The sequence below is a fragment of the Balaenoptera acutorostrata genome, chromosome 7, assembly GCF_949987535.1.
Source record: "Balaenoptera acutorostrata chromosome 7, mBalAcu1.1, whole genome shotgun sequence".
In the NCBI taxonomy this organism is placed as follows: domain Eukaryota; kingdom Metazoa; phylum Chordata; class Mammalia; order Artiodactyla; family Balaenopteridae; genus Balaenoptera; species Balaenoptera acutorostrata.
In genome coordinates this window covers 12,000,615-12,022,730 of record NC_080070.1, presented here as the reverse complement: position 1 = coordinate 12,022,730, position 22,116 = coordinate 12,000,615, and the positions used below count along the sequence as shown (strand labels likewise).

The 22,116-nt window shown below is 41.9% G+C and overlaps 2 protein-coding genes and 1 pseudogene across 2 annotated transcripts; 1 reads left to right on the top strand and 2 right to left on the bottom strand.

Moving 5' to 3' along the window:
• Positions 1-1,558: 1,558 nt before the first annotated feature.
• TAS2R41 (taste 2 receptor member 41) lies at positions 1,559-5,299 on the top strand. The gene is given in 2 exon segments (XM_028167117.1): positions 1,559-1,630; positions 4,322-5,299. Coding segments are annotated over 2 exon segments (1,050 nt in total).
• A 6,736-nt stretch (positions 5,300-12,035) lies between these two features.
• Positions 12,036-14,812, bottom strand: LOC103000021 (olfactory receptor 2F1-like; annotated as a pseudogene).
• Positions 14,813-18,769: 3,957 nt separating this feature from the next.
• LOC102999746 (olfactory receptor 2F1-like) lies at positions 18,770-21,751 on the bottom strand. Its single transcript, XM_028167116.2, is given in 3 exon segments — positions 18,770-19,383; positions 19,386-19,715; positions 21,721-21,751. Coding segments are annotated over 3 exon segments (975 nt in total).
• Between the last annotated feature and the right edge of the window lie 365 nt (positions 21,752-22,116).

Genomic DNA, 22,116 nt, shown 5'->3' with positions numbered 1-22,116 from the left:
CTCCAGCAGCAACTATTTGGTGGTGAATGCCTAGGGACTGAGGAAGGAGTCCTGAGGGAGCACTCAAAATAGAAGTGCTTTTGCCCCATCACAGGGAACTGCAGAGAGAGGGCTCATTAGGAAACCTCCAGAGCCCTGAAAGTTCCCATGAGGAGGAGAGTCAGCATTAAACGTCTGCCAGGCCTGGGAAGTGCAAAGCCAGGTTACTTTGGTTGTAGCCCAGATAAGACCCTTCCTGCTCCTTTTCCAGTCTCCCTGTGCGTCAGCCAATCTCAGAAGGGTTGAAGCTGCAGTTATCTAGCTTTCATGTACTGAACTGAAATGTCCAATTTCTGGTTTGAGGCTGTTTTGTGACTTGAAGTGATCTTGGAACAACCTGTTTGACAAGAGTGAAAAGTGAAGTCATATGACATGCTGCAGTTCTTTATCTCTGGCTGGAGAAGTTTCCCTTGCTAAATAAATTTGGAAGAAAAAGTAGAAAGGAATGAATAAAATTATGGTTTAATAGTATCATAAGTACAGCCAGTTACACATGGCGAAGGCTCTACTTGCTCAGCCCCTTAAGCCACATTATCCCCTGAGAAAGCCTTCCCCAGCCTGCAAGTCTAAAGCAGCAACATTTTTTTCTCCACCTGTTCCTCAGCAATTTTACTCTTGTTTTTTCTTCAAAGCACTGAGGACAGTATGAAAGTATCTTGTTCAAGTGTTTGCTTATTGTCAGTTACGTTCCTCTGGATTATAAATTCCATAAAAGCAAGAATCCTTCCTCTTTGGCTCACTGCTATATCCCCACTGACTACAACAGGTGCCCTGTGTATATAAGTGCTCAATAAGTATTTTTTGAGTGAATGAATGAATGAATGAGTAAAAACTGTATAAGGAACATAGATCTAAGAGTGAGAAAAATGCGTATTTGCCCAACTTTAATGGGGTTTTTCTTTTTATTGCGGATTTTTATTTTCATACAATTATACATTCATGTGTGGTGGTAACAACTGTCACATTATTTGTATGACTAATTTTTTTTTTTTTAAAGGTTGTAAGTTTCATCTTTTTTTTTTTTAATTATTAGCACCTTTAATTATTTATTTATTTATTTATTTATTTATTTATTTGGCTGTGTTGAGTCTTCGTTTCTGTGCGAGGGCTTCCTCTAGTTGTGGCAAGCGGGGGCCATTCTTCATCGCGGTGTGCGGGCCTCTCATTATCGCGGCCTCTCTTGTTGCGGAGCACAGGCTCCAGACGCGCAGGCTCAGTAGTTGTGGCTCACGGGCCTAGTTGCTCTGCGGCATGTGGGATCTTCCCAGACCAGGGCTCGAACCCGTGTGCCCTGCATTGGCAGGCAGATTCTCAACCACTGCGCCACCAGGGAAGCCCTGTATGACTAATTTTTTTAGTTGACTCTTTCATGACAAAGTCACATTATGAAAGGATACACATTAAAAAAGTTTTAAACAAACATGGAGGAAGGACAAATTTGAAGTATTAAACTGAAAACATTTGACTGTGGATGAACTTGAATATATTTTTATTCAAGAATATATTTTTACTTTTCAACATGGTCTCACAGGTATCTCTCATTAATGTTGCTGTTGGAGAACACGACTCACATATTCCTAGTAAAGCTAAGGTATCTCAGTGTGGTGGACAGACTCTAAGTTGGCCCCCCAGGACCCTCAGCCCTGGTAAGTGCACCTTTGTGGAACCCCCTTCCTTTGAGTGTCAATGGGGACTGCAACTTGCTTCTATCCAGTAGAATATGGTAAAGGTGATAGGATGTCACTCCTTTGATTATGTTATGATAGCTAACCCGCATCTTTCTAGTCGACTCTCTCTTAGGGACTCTCTTTGCTGGCTTGAGCTGCCATGTTGAAACAGTCCACTTGGTAAAGACTCAGGGCGGCCACTAGGACCTGAGAGCAGCCTCCAACTGACACCCAGCAAGAAGCAGATACCCTCAGTTGCACAACCACAAAGAAATGAATTCTCTCATTGGAAACATAAACTCCATTTAAACCATTATCAATCATTAACACCTCAAGGTCCATGAAGGATTTAATAAGAGGTTTGGTAGAAAGGTGGACCAAAGTATCTGACCTTGAAAGGGACGACTGCTCATAGGTGCAGATGGATGCGTAACAGGAAAACTCAGCTGGAGATAGATTCCTCTAGCATCACTACTTTGCCTAGGTCTTGGCCATATGCATGTCTCCCTACACTTATTGCCTATATATTTAATGTCTCGAGAATGATCTGATGGGGAGAAGTGTGTTTGTAGTGCCCAAAGGTGGAATAATAAGGATGGAATTGTCAACAGAAATAATCAATAAACAGTCTGTCATAGGAGTTGAAAATTTTATTTGAGCCAAACTGAGGACTATAGCCCAGGAGACACAGATTCAAGAAGCACTTAAATTATGTTCCTCTGGACTAAAAAATGGGGGAGGCTTTTATACAGGTAAAAGGAAAGTTACATAAATTGTTTGTCAAGAATTAGGATTGGAGCTGGCAAGTAAGTGTGACTGTTAAACAAAAATGGGTTGGGGTCTGAAATGGTTGCATAGTTGCAAGGGGAAACCTTGAGACCATAAGATTGCAGATGGCAGTTGTTAGCAGATATTGTTTTGAAAACAGCTGTTGATGTCCTTTGAGTTTGATATAGTTCAGAAAATTCAAGTTCTCAGCAACACAGGAACTTTTTTTTAACATCTTTATTGGAGTATAATTGTTTTGCAATGTTGTGTTAGTTTCTGCTGTATAACAAAGTGAATCAGCTGTACGTACACATATATCCCCATATCCCCTCCCTCTTGTGTCTCCCTCCCACCCTCCCTATCCCACCCCTCTAGGTGGTCAGAAAGCACAGAGCTGATCTCCCTGTGTTATGCGGCTGCTTCCCACTAGCTAGCTATTTTACATTTGGTAGTGTATATATGTCAATGCTACTCTCTCACTTCATTCCAGCTTACCCTTCCCCCTCCCTGTGTCCTCAAGTCCATTCTCTACATCTGCGTCTTTATTCCTGTCCTGCCCCTAGGTTCTTCAGAACCATTTTTAAAATATTTTTTTATTTTTTTAGATTCCACATATATGCGTTAGCATACGGTATTTGTTTTTCTCTTTCTGACTTACTTCACTCTGTATGACAGACTCTAGGTCCATCCACCTCACTACAGGAACATGTTTGAAACCACATCCACGGTGGCCACCCAGCTCCATTTTGGATGCCTGAATCACAGTTTTATATCTCGTCAGAACAAAGAACAAACATCAGACATGACGGGGGTACATTCCTTCAAGCTTTCAGAAGAGGAAGATTAGCACGTACACAGTGAGTCAGCGTGACCTTGGTACCTCAGAAGGGAACCTCATCTTTGAAGGAGTACTAGCATTGGCATCATCGGAGGGGGCAGGGCATTTATTCCTATCTTCAAAGTGGACATTCTAAACAATCTGGTAAATGCATTTTTTTTTTGTATAAATTTATTTATTTATTTATTTTTTATTTTTGGCTGTGTTGGATCTTTATTGCTGTGTGCGGGCTTTCTCTAGTTGCAGCGAGCGGGGGCTACTCCTTGTTGTGGTGCGCGGGCTTCTCATTGCGGTGGCTTCTCTTGTTGAGGAGCACGGGCTCTAGGCGCATGGGCTTCAGTAGTTGTGGCTCGCAGGCTCTAGAGCGCAGGCTCAGTAGTTGTGGTGCACGGGCTTAGTTGCTCCGCAGCATGTGGGGTCTTCACGGACCAGGGCTTGAACCCATGTCCCCTGCATTGGCAGGCGGATTCTTAACCACTGCGCCACCAAGGAAGCCCACATTCTTATAAAAAAATGGTTAAAGCAGATGTACCACACATGTCTGACAGGTCCGCGATTCTTAACCACTGCGCCACCAAGGAAGCCCACATTCTTTTAAAAAAATGGTTAAAGCAGATGTATCACACGTGTCTGACAGGTCCTGAGACAGGTTGTTCTCGTTAGTATAAATTTCAACCCAAATCATGTATAAGCCGGAATGACTTCCCCATAGCTCAATACATGAAAATTTCCTCTGTCAGAACTCAGTCACAGACACCCTGAACAGCCCTCTTCACTGACACTAGCCATGGTAGTGTACAGGCAAAACCCGAGAAGGCAAATCAGGGGTAGTCGGTAAGCCTAATGGTAACTGAGCCCATGGGAAATTTGCACCCTCACTGAGCTGAGCTCGCCTTCCTCTGTAGCCTGAGCGTTCTCCTCCTAAGTGAGCTCTGGCTCAGATGCAGAGCCTGAGCGTTCTTCTCATATCCCCAGGAGAGACTGAAAGAGGGACTGTGGACGGGGGTAGGCAGGAGGCCAGGCACCAAGGCACAGGGTGGTGACCGGAGGAGGGACCAGCCTGCACCCAGCATTCGCAGTCCTCTTCGTGCTGCTCTTTGTTCTGCTCTGTGTGCTGGGACTCCTGGCCAGTGGCTTCATTGTGCTGGTGCTGAGCAGAGAATGGGTGTGACCAGGGAGGCTGCTCCCCTCCAGCGTGATCCTCTTTAGCTTGGGTGTCTCCTGCTTCTGCCTGCAGTGGGTTGGAATGGCGAACAACTTCTACTACTTTCTCCATCTGGTCGAGTACCGCGGGGGTCCCGCCTGGCAGTTCTTTGGTCTACGCTGAGACTTCCTGAACTCGTTCACCTTCTGGTTTGGCTCCTGGCTCAGCGACCTCTTCTTCATGAAGATTGCTAACTTCACCCACCCCACCTTCCTCTGGCTGAAGTACAGGTTCCCAGGGTTAGTGCCCTGGCTTCTGCTGGGCTCTCTCCTCATCTCCCTCATCATCACCCTGTTGTTCTTTTGGGGGAACCACGATTTGTATAAAGGTTTCCTTATTAGAAAATTTTCTGGTAACCTGACCTACAATCAGCGGAGCAGGAGGCTGGAAATTCACCATTTTCTACCCCTGAAACTGGTCACCCTTTCAATTCCTTGCTCTCTTTTTCTGGTCTCGATGGCTGTGTTGATGAACTCTCTGAGGAGACACATGTGGAGGATGCGGCACAGTGCCCACAGCCTGCAGGAGCCCAGCGCCCAGGCTCACACCAGAGCTCCGAAGTCACTCATCTCCTTCCTCGTTCTTTATGCTCTGTCCTTCATGTCCCTGATCATCGATGCTGCAGGGTTCTACTCCTCAGAAAGTGACTGGTACTGGCCATGGCAGATTTTAATCTACTCGTGCACATCCATCCATCCCTTTATCCTCATCCTCAGCAACCTCAGGCTTCGAGCGGTGTTCAGGCAGCTAATTTTGTTGGCCAGGGGCTTCTGGGTGGCCTAAGTGGCATGATCCCCTTACCCAAACCATGAGAAGAGACTCAAGTGAGGGTGACAAAGCTACAGTCCACTTACATGGAAACATCTTCACAGGCAGAAATCTTCTGGATCGTGTCGTGGGGTTTCTCCTTTGGGAAGGAGAGGAGGGGAGTAAAATCTGGGAACTCTCTGGCACATGATTTCTTCCTGAGACACTATTAAAATGTGGCCCCAGGGGTCCCAGAGAGCCAGTATTGTCCAGAAGTTCGGATTATAAAATTCTGTGCTACTCTCTCTGTTTGTATCCACTCTGCTATGTGGAAGCCTTCGGTTAAAAAGTCTTGATTAACTGTACTGTCTTATCTCAACTGCCTACTGGGAAATTAAGAAAAACTGTGTCTATTACTGAACTAGGGTGTGGATGGGGAAGCAGAGACCTTCCTAAGGAGAATGTAATAGTCACTACGTGAGCCCCAAGGGGCAGTAGTTGTGGTGGACAGTGGCCTGGGCTGTGAGGTTTAATAGCCCTTCTTTCTATGGAGATTCTTTTTCTCTCACCAAACTTAGATAATTTGATTTTAATTTTATTAAAACTACTAGAAGGTTTCTTTACACCACCCCATTTATTTTCTCTTTAATATTTCTGTTGTGTGGTCTTGATTTTCTCTAAGTGGCAGCCAGACTTTTTCCATGTTTATTCTTCCTTTAGAATCACACGTTGTGATTTTTCTCCTTTTTCAGATTGTTTCAAACTTTTTCCTAATGTGAATGCCTCAGTCACATGTGAATTAAATAAACATGTACTTTTTGTTCTTAAAAAAAAAAAAGCAAGAATTTCATTTAGTTTGTGTTCAAAACTGTTTAACCTCTAATTTAAAAAAAAGAATAAGAATTAAATCTTATGTTTAAATATTGTCTTAAAACAGTTTGTTCCAATTACTATGCAAAAGTTTTTAGAAATAATTTTGGAGAAAATTTTAATTAGAGTGGGGTGCCTCTAAGGCAGGCTTAAAAGTTTTTGCTAAAAGGTATCAATGTGCAAATTTCAGAGACTAACTTTCAGCTGGATTCCTGATATTTTAATCTTCTCTGAGAGTAAAAATAATTTCCCTTCTGATTAGGGTATATGCTGCTGAGTGGATGTACACTCATGAACTAAAATCTTTGGGCAAATTATTCTACATTTTTACTTTAAATATTTTTTTAATAGGTAATACGTTTGCATGGTTAAAAATTCAAAATATACTAAAGAGTATATATAAAAAATCTCTCTCCTACCTTCCCCTTCTGAGGCATTCTTATCATTTCATGTCTGTCCTTCTAGACATATTTTATTCTATGACAAAAAGCCACTAATACCTAACTAACAAACCAGTCAACTAACTTACTTATGTACTGCTATATTCCATATCAGTAGCTAACTAACCAACGGCCTTATTATCTATCTTTTCCCTGTGGCCTTCACACAAATGATTGTACAGTATTCATGCTGCTCTACACCTTGCTGTTTCTGCTTAACAATATGTGTATCTTGGAGATCTAGGCATGTGGACGCACATAGCTTTTCCTCACTTTTTTTAGGTGTACCACAGTTTTTAAACTTGTCACCTGTTTGTGGTCAGTTAAGTTGCTTCTTGTCTTTTGCTATTACAATAATAATGGTGCAATGTTGACTGTCTCTTCTACATATGTAATCTTGCACCTGTGCAAATTAACTATAGGATAAATTCCATGAAATGGAGTTACTGGGTCAAATGGCATGTGCATTTCTAATTTTGATAAGTGTTGCCCTCTATAGGTTTGGATTAATTTACTTTCCCACTAGCAATTTATGAGTATGCTGGTTTTCACACTTTTCATTTTTTGGCCAATCCGGTAAAAAGTGGCATATTAGTGTAGTTGTAATTTGCACGACTCTTATTTTGAGTAAGGTTTATCATTATTTTATATGTTTAGAGCCATTCGTGTTTATTTTCTGTGAACAGTCTATATCTCTGCTTAATTTTGGATTTGGATTTTGGCTTTTTTCTTATTGGTTTGTAAGAACTCTTTATATCTTAGAGAAATTAGCGCTTTATTTTTGATACGAGTGGCAAAACAGTCCTCCACCCTCGGTGTTTTTATTTTAATTTTTCTTGATTCTAATATTAAATTTTTAAAGCTTCTTTATTTTGGAATAATTATAGACTCACAGGAAGTTGCAAAAATAGTACAGAGTCCTATGTACTGTTCAGCCAGTTTCCGCCAATGATGGCATCTTACATAGCTATAGTACAATATTGAAAATGTTAATGGTTCAGTTTTCACTAATTTTTTTAACCTGCATTCATGTGTGTATGTGATTCAATGCATTTTAACCCCATGTATAGGTTTGTGTAACCACAGTTAAGACACAAACCATTCCATCATCACAAAAGAACTCCTTCGTGCTGTGACTATGCATCTGTACCTGCCCCTCACCATACCCTTTGTGGTTTTTTTGTTCTGTTTTGCTTTTGTTTATGCTTCTTACTTTTATAATAGCAGCTTGTGCCACGCAGAGTTTTTTTATCCAAAACAATTTTAGTAAATGTTGAGATTTTTGTCTCAGAAGGCATTCCTCACATTGATATCATAAAAAAACTGCCTTTTGGTTTCTTCTAGCACTTTCATGCTTTCATTTTTATATTTAAATATTTGACCGCTATGGAATTTATTCTTATATAAATTATCACGTATAGATAAATTTTACTTTTTTTCCAGATTATTAGCTTGTTTCCCTAACACTATTTATTGCTCTTTTTCTTCACTAATTTAAAATGCTACCTTTTATCATTACTAAATTCCTGTATATATTGGTTTATTTCCAGACTTTCTATTATGTTTCACTGCCTTGGTGTAATCATGTGCCACCACCATGGCATTTTGACTATTTTAGGTTTATGATGTTTGAATAACTAGTACACTAGTCTTTCTTCATTAATCTTCCTTTTCAGAAATTTCTTGGCTATTATTTTTAAAATAATAGTGTCTGGTCTCAAACAAAAATTTCTTTTTTATTATATAAAGTTGATCCTGTTAAACATATAATTTACCATAAGGAGACATACACATCCACAATATTGAGTCTTCTATTCAAGAATATGGTATGCATTTCCATTTGTTCAAGATTTCTTTTATTACTTTCAGTAGTGTTTTAATTTTTTAAAATATAGATCTTCTGCATTTTTTGTGATGTGAATTCCTAGGTATAGTTAACCCTTTATGCCTTAGTTTCCTGGTATATTAAATTTGGTAATAGTAACTGTCTTAGAATAATTGTGAAGATTGAAATGTGTAATATATGTGCGTGACATATAAGTAGTACTCACCATAACTTGTTAATAGTATTATAGTAATGCATAGTTAATATTATTTTTTCAAATTATTTTCTGTGTCTGAGTCAGATGAAGAGAGTAGGGGAACCAGGGTGTGGCAAGGACTTTTCTAGCCACAAGGAAAGACCAGTTTTTCTTTTTCTTTCTCTGACTCTTGTTTTTTTCAATGTTTTGAATTGCCAAACAGGGCAAATATACTAAGTGTGACTGAGATAAAGAAAAACCACTTGTGGTGGATAAGAAACCACTGAGAAGGAAGTTTGATGCTAAAGAAGGATATTGGAAGTTCACTAGAGGGTGTGACTGAGAGAATAATTTACTTAAGTAGCATTTTGACATCAGCTGAGGGAAGTGAAAAAAGCTAGGAGTTGTTTTTTGTTTTGTTTTTTCCTTTGAAGAAATAAAGGGGAAAAGATGAAATTATGATAGGAATAATAAGAGTGTTACTAAACATTATGTAGCTATTATCTTTAAACTAAATTCTTTATTGTATTTTGTAAGGTTGCTGTTATGCTGTTATATTGAAGAAAGAAATGAAAACACTAAGAAAATGTATTAGAAATCAGATTAGATCAATGGGAAATCAGGTTGACTGTGGACACTGGACCACATGCTCTCTTTGGGCAGTATTTTTTAATGGTAAGTCCAATTCTATACCATCAGGGAAGCTTATCTAAAACCCCCATCTTATCAATCAGTGGCAAATATCACAGCTCTCTAGTAAAGGTTTTATAAAACACATTTTCTAAAATTTAAAAACACGTTAATACAAACCAATACATAAATCGGGACGTGTTAACCTTTTGTGGGGGCCACAGATTGTTTGAGAATGTATTCAGTTAGCAAATATTTTTTGAGTGCTTCCATGTAGACAACGCCCTGAGCTGGGGATAAAGTAGTATCACAGAAAAACCTTCTACCGCCGTGGAATTTACAGCCTGTGGGGAGTCAGGAATAAAGTGTCTAGTCATACGAGTGAGCATGTCGTTACAAACTGGGACAGGTGTGAGGATGGGAAAGCATGGAGGCCTGTGAGTTTGTGTAACAGGAGGACGAGGCAGAGAGCTGGGGTGGGGGAGGGCCACTAGCAGAAGGACTTCCTCAGGAAGTGATAAAAATTGGCTGAGATACCACTTTAGCACACAATTCCAGAGGGGTCATAGACCCAAACCTGTCAGTGAGCTCCAGGCTAACAACCCCTGCTCTCCAGTGGTGTTCCTGGTCTCGATTGTGTGAAGTAGAGAATGCTGTAGGGGAGATTTTGTTCTGGATGGAAGAGATTGGATTTGTGCCTGAAGAGCAGGGACGTTCTGCAGTCAGGGAACCTCTGTCATGGGAATTCCCAGGTGTGCTCAGATCCATGTTGCGTCACACCTATTTGCTCCCTCCCTTGTCTCTAAGTGATTGTAAAATGCTCTCCTAATCTAGTTCCCATCTTGGACCCTGAGTTTTGTCTCCTGTGCTTCGTGCACTGATTTATTCTCCATTAAAAAAATAAATTTGAAGGCTTTCCCAGGCTAGTGCCTTGGTGAGACTCAGACTCATTTTGTGAACCTGTATTAGAAAAGCAAACTCCAAATCCCTCCCGACAGGGGTGGGACCTGTCTAACCAGGGCGTTGCTGCTTGAGATGTGACATAAGACAGAAAAACAGGGTCATTATCAGAGCTAACACTTAAAGAAAACACCAAATAAGCTCTGCTTATTTTTTTTTTTTTAACATCTTTATTGGAGTATAATTGCTTTACAATGGTGTGTTAGCTGCTTTATAACAAACTGAATCAGTTATACATATACATATGTTCCCATATCTCTTCCCTCTTGCGTCTCCCTTCCTTCTGCTTATTTTTGTTTGGTCTTCAGATATTACTCAGATGGCATGGTTATCTTCTCAATTAAAAAAAAAGGAAAATAGAAGGTGCTTTATCTATAGTTATACCCTCTGTTCGATTCTCAATTTCAAGATCTGATCATTCATTTTTACTTCTAACATTTCCCTGTATTCTAAATAACTTCTGGTCTATATCCACTAGCTTCCCAATTCTTGGTCTTTCAACCTTACCTTAAACTCTGCCTGGTCTATGAAGTTTGCCCTGATTAGAGGAAGTTGAATTATAAATAGTTGATTCACTTACTCCTACTAGTGAAGCATGAAATAGAGAGTTTTTTGGACTAAAAGAAGAAAAAAGTTTGTCCTATTTATTTTTGTCTCAATTAGTCTAACAGTGGTGGTGGAGAAGAAGAGGATAACTTCTAGAACATCATATATTAGATGTGCTATTTCCCACATCAAAAACTGTGCTATCTTGCTATTGCCTCTAATGCAAATTCCATGGCCTTGTTTTCAAAGCCCTACTATGCACACCATCCCCACTTTCCAGCCTTACCTCCTCCGCAGGACTCCTCAAAATGAAATCTTTGCTGTAACCAAACTGGTTTGCCCACTCTTTCCCAGACAGACCTTGGTGTTTTTTATCTCCTCACCTGGCTTACGTCATTCCCCCATGAGCCAAGAATAAACCTCTCTCTCTCTACTCCCTCATCTATCCAAGTTCTACCATCTTCTATGGCCATTTTAATTTTTCCTTCCCCTTCAATTCCTTTGCAAACCACCCAGTTTTTTCCCCTTCATGGGGGAATTTTGTGAATCCCATGGGCTTTTAATTTCTATCTCATATTTGGCAATTAACCAAATGTTGCCTAATTGTACTTTTCCATTGCTGGATTATGCTGCAATTTCTTTTTTGGTATTTATCTCTTATCTTTCCAAGTAATCCCCGGGTTATGGGGAAGGACCTCATATTAGACTCGGTGTGTCTCTTGCAGCACCTGGCATGGTATATTGAACACAGTGGAGCTTGATACAAATGTGTTTACTGGTTGATATTTCTTTCCAAGTCCTGCATTTTGTCCAGGGCACCATGATGCTCTCAACACTAGGAGGGAGTTATGATGATAGCTGTGGTGATGAAGGGAGTCAAGGTGAGCACAGAAGAGAGGTTCATTAAATGTGCTATCTGACTGACTGACTAGATGCTGAAGTTGACATTTAGGACAATGATGAAAGTGGTTGTGGGAATTATTCTGATGATCACTCAGTCAACAAATATTTAACATTTCTGATTGGTGTAAACTGCTTTTGAATTTCGGTGGAAAAAAGCAGAGTTACAAAGAAGATTCCAGAGCTTAAGTCATTATTTGTCGATACCTTCAAAAACAAAGAGTACATCTTTCACACACACATGTACTTGTGTGTATACAGTTGCACAAACACTTTATCCCTTAGTACAAGCTTCTCTGTTCTCAGGGGAAGCCCTGCTATTTCTGTTTCTGAGTTCTTCTGTATTTCTCTGTTTCTACAACTGAATTCCTACCCAGCATTCAGCTCAAGGCGCCAGCAACACAACTACACTAGAGTCCACCAGGACACCCTAGTGTGTGTGACATCCACACAAGCAACATGATTCAGCACATGGTGCCCACAGCTGGGCAGGTGCATGTTGATTGCCATCTCCACTACAAAATTAGCCATGCCCACAAGCCAAGAGACCACTATCAGCCTCGGGCTGACTGCTGCCATGTAGTGCAGGGGGTCACCCACCATATAATGGTCATAGGCCATTGCTATCAGCAGCAGGAACTCAGTCCCCTCCAGAGCCAGAGAGAAGAAGAGCTGGGCCCCACATTGAGTAAATGGTCTTCTTCTCCAGGAAGAAGTGCACCAGCATCTGGGTGACCCCACTGGAGGTGTAGCAGATGTCCACTATGGAGAGGTTGCCGAGGAAGAAGAACATGGGCGGGTGGAGGCGGGCGTCCAGCCTGATCAGGAGGATGATGAGCCCTTTGCCCAGCGGGGTCAGCAGATAGGCGGCCCCAAACAGGACGGAGTTCAGCCTGATTCTGCCTGTCCCTGGGGAGGCCCGTTAGGACACACTCACTCACCCAGGTCAGGGTATCCCTCCCATGGAGCAGGTGGGCCAGGCTGCAGGAGGAGGTGCTGGGTTAGGGAGGCCAGAATCAGAATCAGAATCCACAGTCTGGGTTTGAACAAAGGACTTTAAGTAGGACTGCAAGTACTTGTATTTTTCCTCCATTAGACTCTGAGCTTCTTGAAGTCAGGGACCTTTTCTGATTTTTCTTTTCATACAAAGATTTCTAACAAATGTTTCACAATAAAAAAATTTTGTTGGGTAAATGAATAGAAGGAGTTTAAAGTAGTAGTCTTGAGGATTATTATCTGATCCCAAGAGGTAGGACTTGTATTCTGAATCTCCCCCTTGTCCTTGTTACTCATGCTGGAGCGGGTGGTTTTCCTGCTTCTCCCATTATCCAGGCTGGGTCAGTGACAGAGAAAAAATCCCTCATTTGGTTCTCAGTGTACTGATTAATCAGGCTTAATCCTAGGATGATAAGATCAAGGCATCATTGTAGAACATTATACCAACTATAATTATGTCCCAGCTTCTTGTGATTTTGCTATTTCCTTGGTGAAATGCTGGCATTTATTTGAATGCTAAACTAAGTGATTAATGTAAGATGAATGCACACATCACCTACTTGCAATGACAACGTTTGGAAACTGATGGTGCCCACTGATGAAGTCAGTAAGGGAGTGCCTCTAAAACCCTTGGAGCTTTGTTATGTGTAAATCCTTCTGTCATAGCAAAGACATGTTTGCCCTTGGAACACCGCCCTATTTACTTTGCTTGTCTTTAGCCTCTATCAAAGGAAAAAGATGTCTTTTTTTTTTTTCTTAGTAAAAAGGTGTAGTAATAAGCAATTTTATAGTCTTTATTTCTCTATTAATAACAAGACCCTCTAGTCCCATTTCAATGTTCACCTTATGTGTCTTTACAACACGTCGGGAGAAGGTAGTGCTATTGGCTAGTATGAGAATAAGTAGAGACCACAGAGACACATAGAAGAGTCTGACTGCTGGGAAAGCCCTTTTGGATGTCCATTAGGGAAAGTTTGAGAGGGAAGGAAAAAACTCCAGGTTAAAGGGTTTGCCTGTGAAAATCCCACAGGACCCAAGGTGGAAACCAGAGCAGTGCTTTCCACATTGGCTACACATTAGAATCACCTAGGGTACTTTGAAAACTCCAGAAGCCCAGACCACACTCCAGAGTAATTAAATCAGAACCTCAGGAGGGTGAAACCCAGACATTAGTATGTTAGTAACTTTTAATATTTCCTGGTAACTAAAATGTAAAAGAATCACTGCTTTAGAGGGAACTTTTAACCTTATTTTTGAAAACTTAAGACGTAGAATTTTTGAGAGAGGAATATGTTTAGAGATAAAACCAGTAGAGTTTTTGAGGAGGAAAAATCTTTGACCTAAACTTCTCATTCTTTGTTTGAAGAAGTTGAGGCCAAATCCCACTGAATAGTGAAAAAGTGATCCTGGATTTCTTGCCGTTTGTGTGCTGGGTCTCCCCTTAGCTTTAGCCTTCTGAGGTCTGGTCCAAAACAAATGTTTTAGAATATCTTAGATCCAGGGAAGAACTAGTTAGTATCAAATGAGACAATGTGTGAGAAAGCCCTTCATAACTTCAGAGCATTATCTAAATAAAAAGGGTTTGTATTAAAGATATGAGAGATGGGTCACAGAATCCAATGAAATGGAAATGAAAACAATTCAACCCAAGTCTTTCTAACAGGGTTTGAAGATAGGGCTGTGGTTGGATGGGGGTGAAGAGGGCAGAGCAGCTGGATGCTATCCTCTGTCTTTCCTAGCTAGTTGGAACTTACCAGCTTTCTTCTTTCAGTCCTTTTGTGGCTGGAAGGTGTCACTGTAGAAAATGCCCAAAATAGAAACTGGCTTTGGCACAATACCCAGCTGAGTTTCTGAACCCTGCACCTGGGATGGGAGCCCCTAGCTTTCCACAGAGCCTATTTCTTGTGTCAGTGCAATAGGTAACCAAGCTATAGTCCCCGAATGTGGCTTATGAGTGCCAAGAACAGCAACTGAAATTCTCACCATTGAAGAGACTAAAATGCAAAGTGAGAGTCACAGAGAAGAATGTAGGCTGGAAGGAAATTCTAGGATCACCATTTCAACCTCATCGTTTTACAAATGAGGAAACTGAGGCTCAGAAAGCAGAAGTGGTTTGCTCAAGATCATTCTGACAGTTGGAAGCAAAGCTGGAACTGAATCTGAAATCTGAGGACCACAATCCCCATGTTCTTCTTGCTACATCACATTATGTTACCACTTGGAGCATGAAGAGTGTATCACAGCGGCTAGTAGGGAGCAGCATCCCCACAGAATGAAATGTAGCACAGGTTTGATTTATGGGGGGGAGGGGAGTGTCAGAAAAGGTGTGGTGTTTGGATGCCGCTCCTGGGGAGCCAGGTGGAAACTTTGAACTGCCACAATGTAACGCAGGAAAACAGGCTGAAGAGTAGTTTGGACAGATCAGTGGACGGGTGGTCCAGTTCGTCAAGTACCAGCTGACCTCTTTCCATTTTATCTGTAAAAGGGAAACATCCACCCCATAGTGTAATGGGGGGTTAGAGCCCACATACCTTGACTCTTAACTTATTCTGAAGCCAGGAGGTGGAACTGGAAAACCCCCTCCACTAAGCCCAGCTCTTTCACTCCCCTTTTCTGACTTCTAACAAGCAAATTGCTTGAAGGGTAGAGAGGGTATTTTTTCTTTTTATTGTGCCCTTTCTAGTTCTAACAGAGACTGGCATATAGAGCCGGTGGACTGAATGAGTGAACATCATATCGAGGAGTGGTTTCTTTAAAATTCATCCTCTCATCTAGGAGCTCAGTGTAGAAGCTTATCACTGATGTTTTCAGAGTCCGCTCTGTGATACTGGCTCAAGAATGACTCTAATCGGAAGGGTCTTTTGAGGGACCAAACAGTTGTTTCCTCCTGATTAGTAAGTACCCTTTAAATACATTGAGTCTCTCTTTAAAGAGGCAAGGGCCAAGAAAAATTTCTAAATTCTAAAACTCAAACAATGGGATAAGTAGGAAAATATTTTGGACATTTCCCCCCTCTTTTCTAACCTACAACCTAATGAGCTGATGTCTTCTTTGGATAAACTAGATGTATGCACTACTGCTGCAGACAATACAATCTAAATTTTATTTTATATATAAAAGACATTTTAATTATTTGGATTAGAAGGTGTCAATAGATTATTGTCCCAACTACGTCATAATTTAATGAAGGATTATAGCTCAACAAGTATAGAACCAACATCAGTTGACCCCTTCCAACTTTTAACTGGTTTTATCAAACCTCATACACAAAGTTTGTTCATTCAACTACTTGATGAGCATTTCTGTAGCCAGGTTATGTTAGAAGGTGTACTAGGATACCACACTCCTCAAAGCTGGATGTTCCATAGACATGTGATGAGGGTAAAGGAAAATACATCAAGGTATAAGCCCTGTCGGTTTGTTCTCTCTCACTAAGGAGGAAGAACTCCTGAGGTTTCTTTGCTATAGAAATCACAGACACTGGGTAAAGGGCGGGCAAATGCCTAAGTGTGGAGGCTTTGGTTTGGGGGAGAGAACTTTGAGAAGGAATAGAGAAAGGAAAAGGTAATCTGTTGATCTGAGGGGAGAAATTAATAGTCTAAAAATGAGAAGTCTAAAAATGAGAGTTAAAATATGTTTCTCAGGGGATGGAGCTGAGTGCCTCAGATGGGAGTGGGAGCAGTAGGGGAAAGGACCAGGGAGGGGATTAAGAGGAGGATGGAGGCTGGTGGTCATGGTCCTAGGGGGAGAGGGAGGCAGGAAGGGGCTGAGGGAGTGAGTGAAAGGGAGGGAAGGGAAGGGGAGGTCTTCAATAAAATTAAAAACAAAAGTTTTGATGGACATTTCTCCAAAGAAGATATACAAATGGCCAACACACACATGAAAAGATGCTCAACATCATTAGTCATTAGGGATGTGCAAATTAAAAACACAATAACATATCACTTCATACCCACTGGGATGGCTACAATCAAAGAATCAGAACTTAAGTGTTGTCGAGGAAGTAGAGAAATTGGAACCCTCATTCATTGCTAGTGAGAATGTAGAACAGTTCAGCTATGGTGGAGAACAATTTGACATTTCCTTAAAAAGTTAAACATAGAGTTACTGTATGACCCAGCAGTTCCGCTCCAGGGTATGTACCCAAAAGAATTAAAGACAGTTTTTCAAACAAAAACTTGTACATGAAAGTTTATAGCAGTACTATTCACAATAGCCCAAAGTTGGAAACAACCCAGATATCCATCACCTGATGAATGGATCAACAAAATGTGGTTATTTCCCTACAAGGGAACATTATTCAGCCATAAAAAGGAATGAAGCCCTGCTACATGCAACAATATGGATAGACCTCAAAAACATTATGCTAAATGAAAGAAGCCAGATGCAAAAGATCACATATCGTACGATTCCATTTATATGAAGTATACAGAACAGGCAAATCCATAAAGACAGAATGCAGACTAGTGGCTGTAGGGGCCTGGGAGGGGGGATGAATGGGGAGTGAGTGCTTAAAGGATATGAGGTGCACTTCAGGGGTGATGAAAATGTTATGGAACTAGATAGGCATGAGGTTCCGCAACATTGTGAATATACTAAGTGCCACTGAATTGCACATTGTAAATGTTTAAAATCGTGAATTGTTATGTGATGTGAATTTTACCTCAATTTAAAAAAAGTTTTGCTAGGAGTTTTCAAAGATACTTCATTTTCTCCTCCTCAATCTTTTGACATTTTCTCAACAGACTGATTAAGTTTGAATTGTTCTCAATTTATATTTTGTATATTTGCTTGTGGGTAAAACAAACCAGAAATCTGTAATATTTAGCTAGGAGATGCTTCATTCTGATTTTTTTTTTAATTTTTTATTTATTTATTTATTTATTTTTGGCTGTGTTGGGTCTTCGTTTCTGTGCGAGGGCTTTCTCCAGTTGTGGCAAGCAGGGGCCACTCTTCATAGCGGTGCGCGGGCCTCTCACTATCGCGGCCTCTCTTGTTGCGGAGCACAGGCTCCAGTCACGCAGGCTCAGTAGTTGTGGCTCACGGGCCCAGCTGCTCCGCGGCATGTGGGATCCTCCCAGACCAGGGCTCGAACCCGTGTCCCCTGCATTGGCAGGCAGATTCTCAACCACTGCGCCACCAGGGAAGCCCCATTCTGATTTTTAAAAGTTGTTTTAAACATTTTTCTGGATAAAATATCATTGCCTCACTTTATTCTCACTTTACATTCTAGGATGTTTAGAGTTCAATCATTAACTGGGGGTTAGAAGAGTAGAGTGAAATTATCACTAACAGGGAGTTGTAATTCTTTCTTTTTTAAGTAGCTTGGCTTATCTCTAATGGTACGTGGCACAATTCTTAGTCAAGCATGTGTTCTGAATACATCCTTCAGTTTTCATAAGAGCATATCCTTAGACCTGATTATGTAGAAAGATATTTGTTTGAGGTTATGAATATTTCACTTTTTGGCCAGCCACTTGCCACCCACTGCAAGTCTGAAAGGGAAGTGAGCAGAGTGATACCCATGTGATTCACACTGTGTCCAGTCCTGCTTATCAAGGGTGTTGGGATTATTACTATGACTTTGGCTCCAAGTCCCCATGTGAATACCCCACCCTACTGAGCTGAGCTGGACCACGTGTGATCACATGATGACCTTTGTACCTCTGGCCTAAGACCTGTTTGATCCCATGGGCACGGTGAATCTTGTAACTCACAGCTTGTCCCCTCTTTTTTCCCTGATTTCAGAAAAGCTTAGACATATGGTTGTAGAATTTAGGAAATAGACTTTCTTGGCATAAATTTTGTGTACTGCTCGAGCTTCTGATTTAGTCTTCCTTTCTAATTCATATGTGCCAGTATATCTTTTTTTTTCCATTTAATTTTCTGTAGGCTGTATGTATTTCTAAGTTGTTGTAATTCACATTTTTTAGACTAAGTCAGGAACCAAAAATAGTGCCCAGAGATAATATTCCATTTCTCTATTATTTCAAAAGATAGTATGGATTGTGGCCTCTCTCACCTGCTCCCTTACAGACACGTGCACACACATGCCCACACATGCACATGCACACAGTATGCGGAGGGTACGCTCCAGTGCCCACCGTCTTCAGAGTGAGGCCCTCTTATGACAAGGTCACATTCTAATGTTTCGATTCAGAGCACCTCATCAGAGCCTGACTCAGAGCAGCCTTCATCTCCTTGCTCCTCAGACTGTAGATGAGTGGATTCAACATGGGGGTCACCACAGCGTAAAAGAGCACCACCACCTTGTCCTGCTTGCCTGAGGCCGTGGAGCCAGGCTGCATGTAGGTAACCAGGGCCGGCCCGTAAGACACGGAGACCACAGTGAAGTGGGAGGCGCAGGTCCCGAAGGCTTTGTGGTGGCCCCCGCTGGAGCGGATCCGCAGGATGGTGGCCACAATGTGGGTGCTGGACAATGCGACCAGGCAGCCGGGCGCCAGCAGCACCACCATGCTGGAGGCCACTGTGACCGCCTGGTTGAGGGTGATGTCCACGCACGCCAACCTGATGAGTGCCAGTGTCTCACAGGCCACATGGTTCAGCACGTGGTGCCCACAGGGGGGCAGACGCACTGTGACCGCAGTCTCCACTGAAGCATTAGCCAGACCCACGAGCCAGGAGACCACTGCCAGCCCTGCACAGAGCCTTGGCCGCATCACTGCCACGTAGAGCAGGGGGTCGCAGACGGCCACGTAGCGATCACAGGCCATTGCTGCCAGCAGCAGGAACTCAGGGCCAGGGAGAAGAAGAGCTGGGTTCCACGTTGGGTGAAGGAGATGGTCTTCTCCAGGAGGAAGTGCACCAGCATCTGGGTGACCCCACTGGAGGTGTAGCAGATGTCCACAATGGAGAGGTTGACGAGGAAGAAGTACGTGGGAAGGTGGAGGCGGGCGTCCAGCCCGATCAGGAGGGTGATGAGTCCGTGGCCCAGCAGGGTCAGCAGATGGGCGGCCCCAAACAGGACAGAGGGCCCAGCCTGCGTCTGCCTGTCCCTGGAGAGGCCCATGAGGACACACTCACTCCCCCAGGTCGGGTTGTCCCTCCTCGTGGAGCAGGTGGGCCAGGCTGAAGGGGAGGAGCAGAGGCAGGGAGGGGCAAGTAAAGGTCTCACTTCAGGAGTCAGGGAGTAAGTCGTGGGCCAGGACTGGAGCACCTCCCCTCAGGTTCCTTATCCTAGGTGCTTAGGAGAGAATGCAATGAAGGTGGTGGGGAAAAGGACATTTGAGTTCTCACACTAGACTCAAGGATGAAGACCCTGTTCTGGTCATCCTTTTACATCTAGGATCCAGCAGTTACAATTATATAGGATATAAGCTATTGGTATAGAAGGAAAGATAGAGGGAAAAAGTGGTGGAGAAAGAATGATAGGAAAGAAAAAAGGAAGGTAAAAGAGAAAGGAAAACTAAGGAAGGAAGGTAGGAAAACAAAAAGGAGGGAAGTGAAGTAGAAGATAGGGAAGAAAGGAAGGAGTCTCCACTGTGGGGTGGCTGTGGGAAAAGCATTACAAGCAGATACTTGAGACCAAGAGGAGTGCCTAGGGGTCCATCCCTAAAAGACTGAATTCATTTGCTTAGTATGTTTCTTCTGGGGTCCAGGTCTGGGTCACTGCCTAGAAAGGAGTCCTCTCACATCATTCTCGTGCCCATCAGTCTGGATGAAGTTTAAATACTTGAAATCAGTATAGGTTAAGCCCCTGCTGTGTGCCAGGGACTGTGCTAGACATCAGACACATGGCAGTGGACCGGAAACACAGAAGCACGAGTCTTGCTCCTTGGTTCTTATAATTTAATCGGGGACATAGAGATTAAATTAATGATTACAAAAATTAATTAAGTATAATTGTGCTAAGTGCTATGAAGGAGAAGAACAAGGTTACTAGTTGGTTAATTAAATTTGCAGCTGTAATTAAATTATGACTGCACTTATGCCTTATTTCTCAATAATATGCAATTTATATAGTAAGTTGCAGGCATTTATTTAGATGTTTAAATAAATGATAAAAAAAATATAATGAGAGCATCTGGAAACCAATGATACTTACATGTTACTACTGAGAATGAAATGACTGACATCCACTGATTCTTTTCAAGGGGAGTGAATTCTTTCTTAGCTAAGTTTGCACTGGGTCATTTTCCTTCCAACATGTTGACCAGTCTTCTATAAACATAGAATTAAATGCCATCAGTTTTTCTTAATAGAAATGTAATATCAAGGTATATTTCCTGCTCTTAAAATATGAATAATTAGTACATTAATTAACTCAATTATTTAAGAATATTTACTGAGCATATGAGGCACTATGCTTTCAACCAACCTCTAGGAAATACTGCCTTTCAATGTTAGGAATTTGTTTTAGAAAATCAGCAGTGCCACAGAATCAAATAAGAAATTTAAAAATATTGGGTCTTGGTAAAATCTATGAGAATCAAATGAGACAGGGTAACAAAGGACAAAAGCAATATATCAGTGTTAAGAAAACCAGAGTGGAGCCACATAATCAAATACAACAGAATTGAAAAGCATAATCCAATTCAGATTCTCTCTAGCTGGGAAGGGGGTCTGGGCGCTGATTGGTGGAGGGAGAGAGCCGAGAACCTGGATGGATCAGGCATCTCTTGCCTTCCACTCAGCCCTGGTCCTGCAGTGGCCAGCAGGTGTCAGTGTAGAAACTGCTAAGAATAGAAACTGGCTTTAGATTCTCAGGATTGGAGACCAGGTTCTGGGGCCTGAGTGCAGTAGTTGGTGGTTGGGATTCTCAGCGCTGCCCCAGGGAGCCTGTGGCTACCCACAGAACCTCGCCCTTGTAACAGCAGAGAAAGCAACTCAGCTCTGATCTACTACAATCCGGAGGCTGTGACAGCATCCAGAATCCTCACCTTTAGAGTTGCTGTCATGAATCCAGATTCCCTTCAGAAGGGCCCTGTTACTATATAAGAAAATTTTTAAAAATGTTAGACATGAAAAGAATCAGAGAGATCATGTATTTTATCCATTTAATTCTACACACACAAAAACCAAGGAACAGGGGTAAGGTGATTGACCCAGGTGTCAGATCTACCTGGGAACCAACCTGGAACCAGGTTTAAGACTGTGGTGCACATTCTCAGTTCTCACTGAACCTGTTAGTGAGGGACGGGAAGGGGTTCTAAAAGGATATGGTCTAGGAAGGGAGGCACCTAAAGAATCTTAGATTGGAGGCCCAAGACAGCTATCTTGCCATGCAGAGAAATGCTGTGTGGTGAGTGGGAAAATCTTTGAATGAGAAGTCAAGGGACCTAAGTTCTTGTCTGCCTCTTCCATTAGCGTGCTATGTGCCCTGGGCAAGTTACTTGTCCTCTCTGAGCCTCAGTTTCTCCATTTGAAATGTGGGAATAATAATAATGCCTAGCTCACAATATTTTGAGTAAGATCAGATGAAGAAATTAATATGGATGGGCTTTGTAAAGTACTAAGTAAACACAAGTGG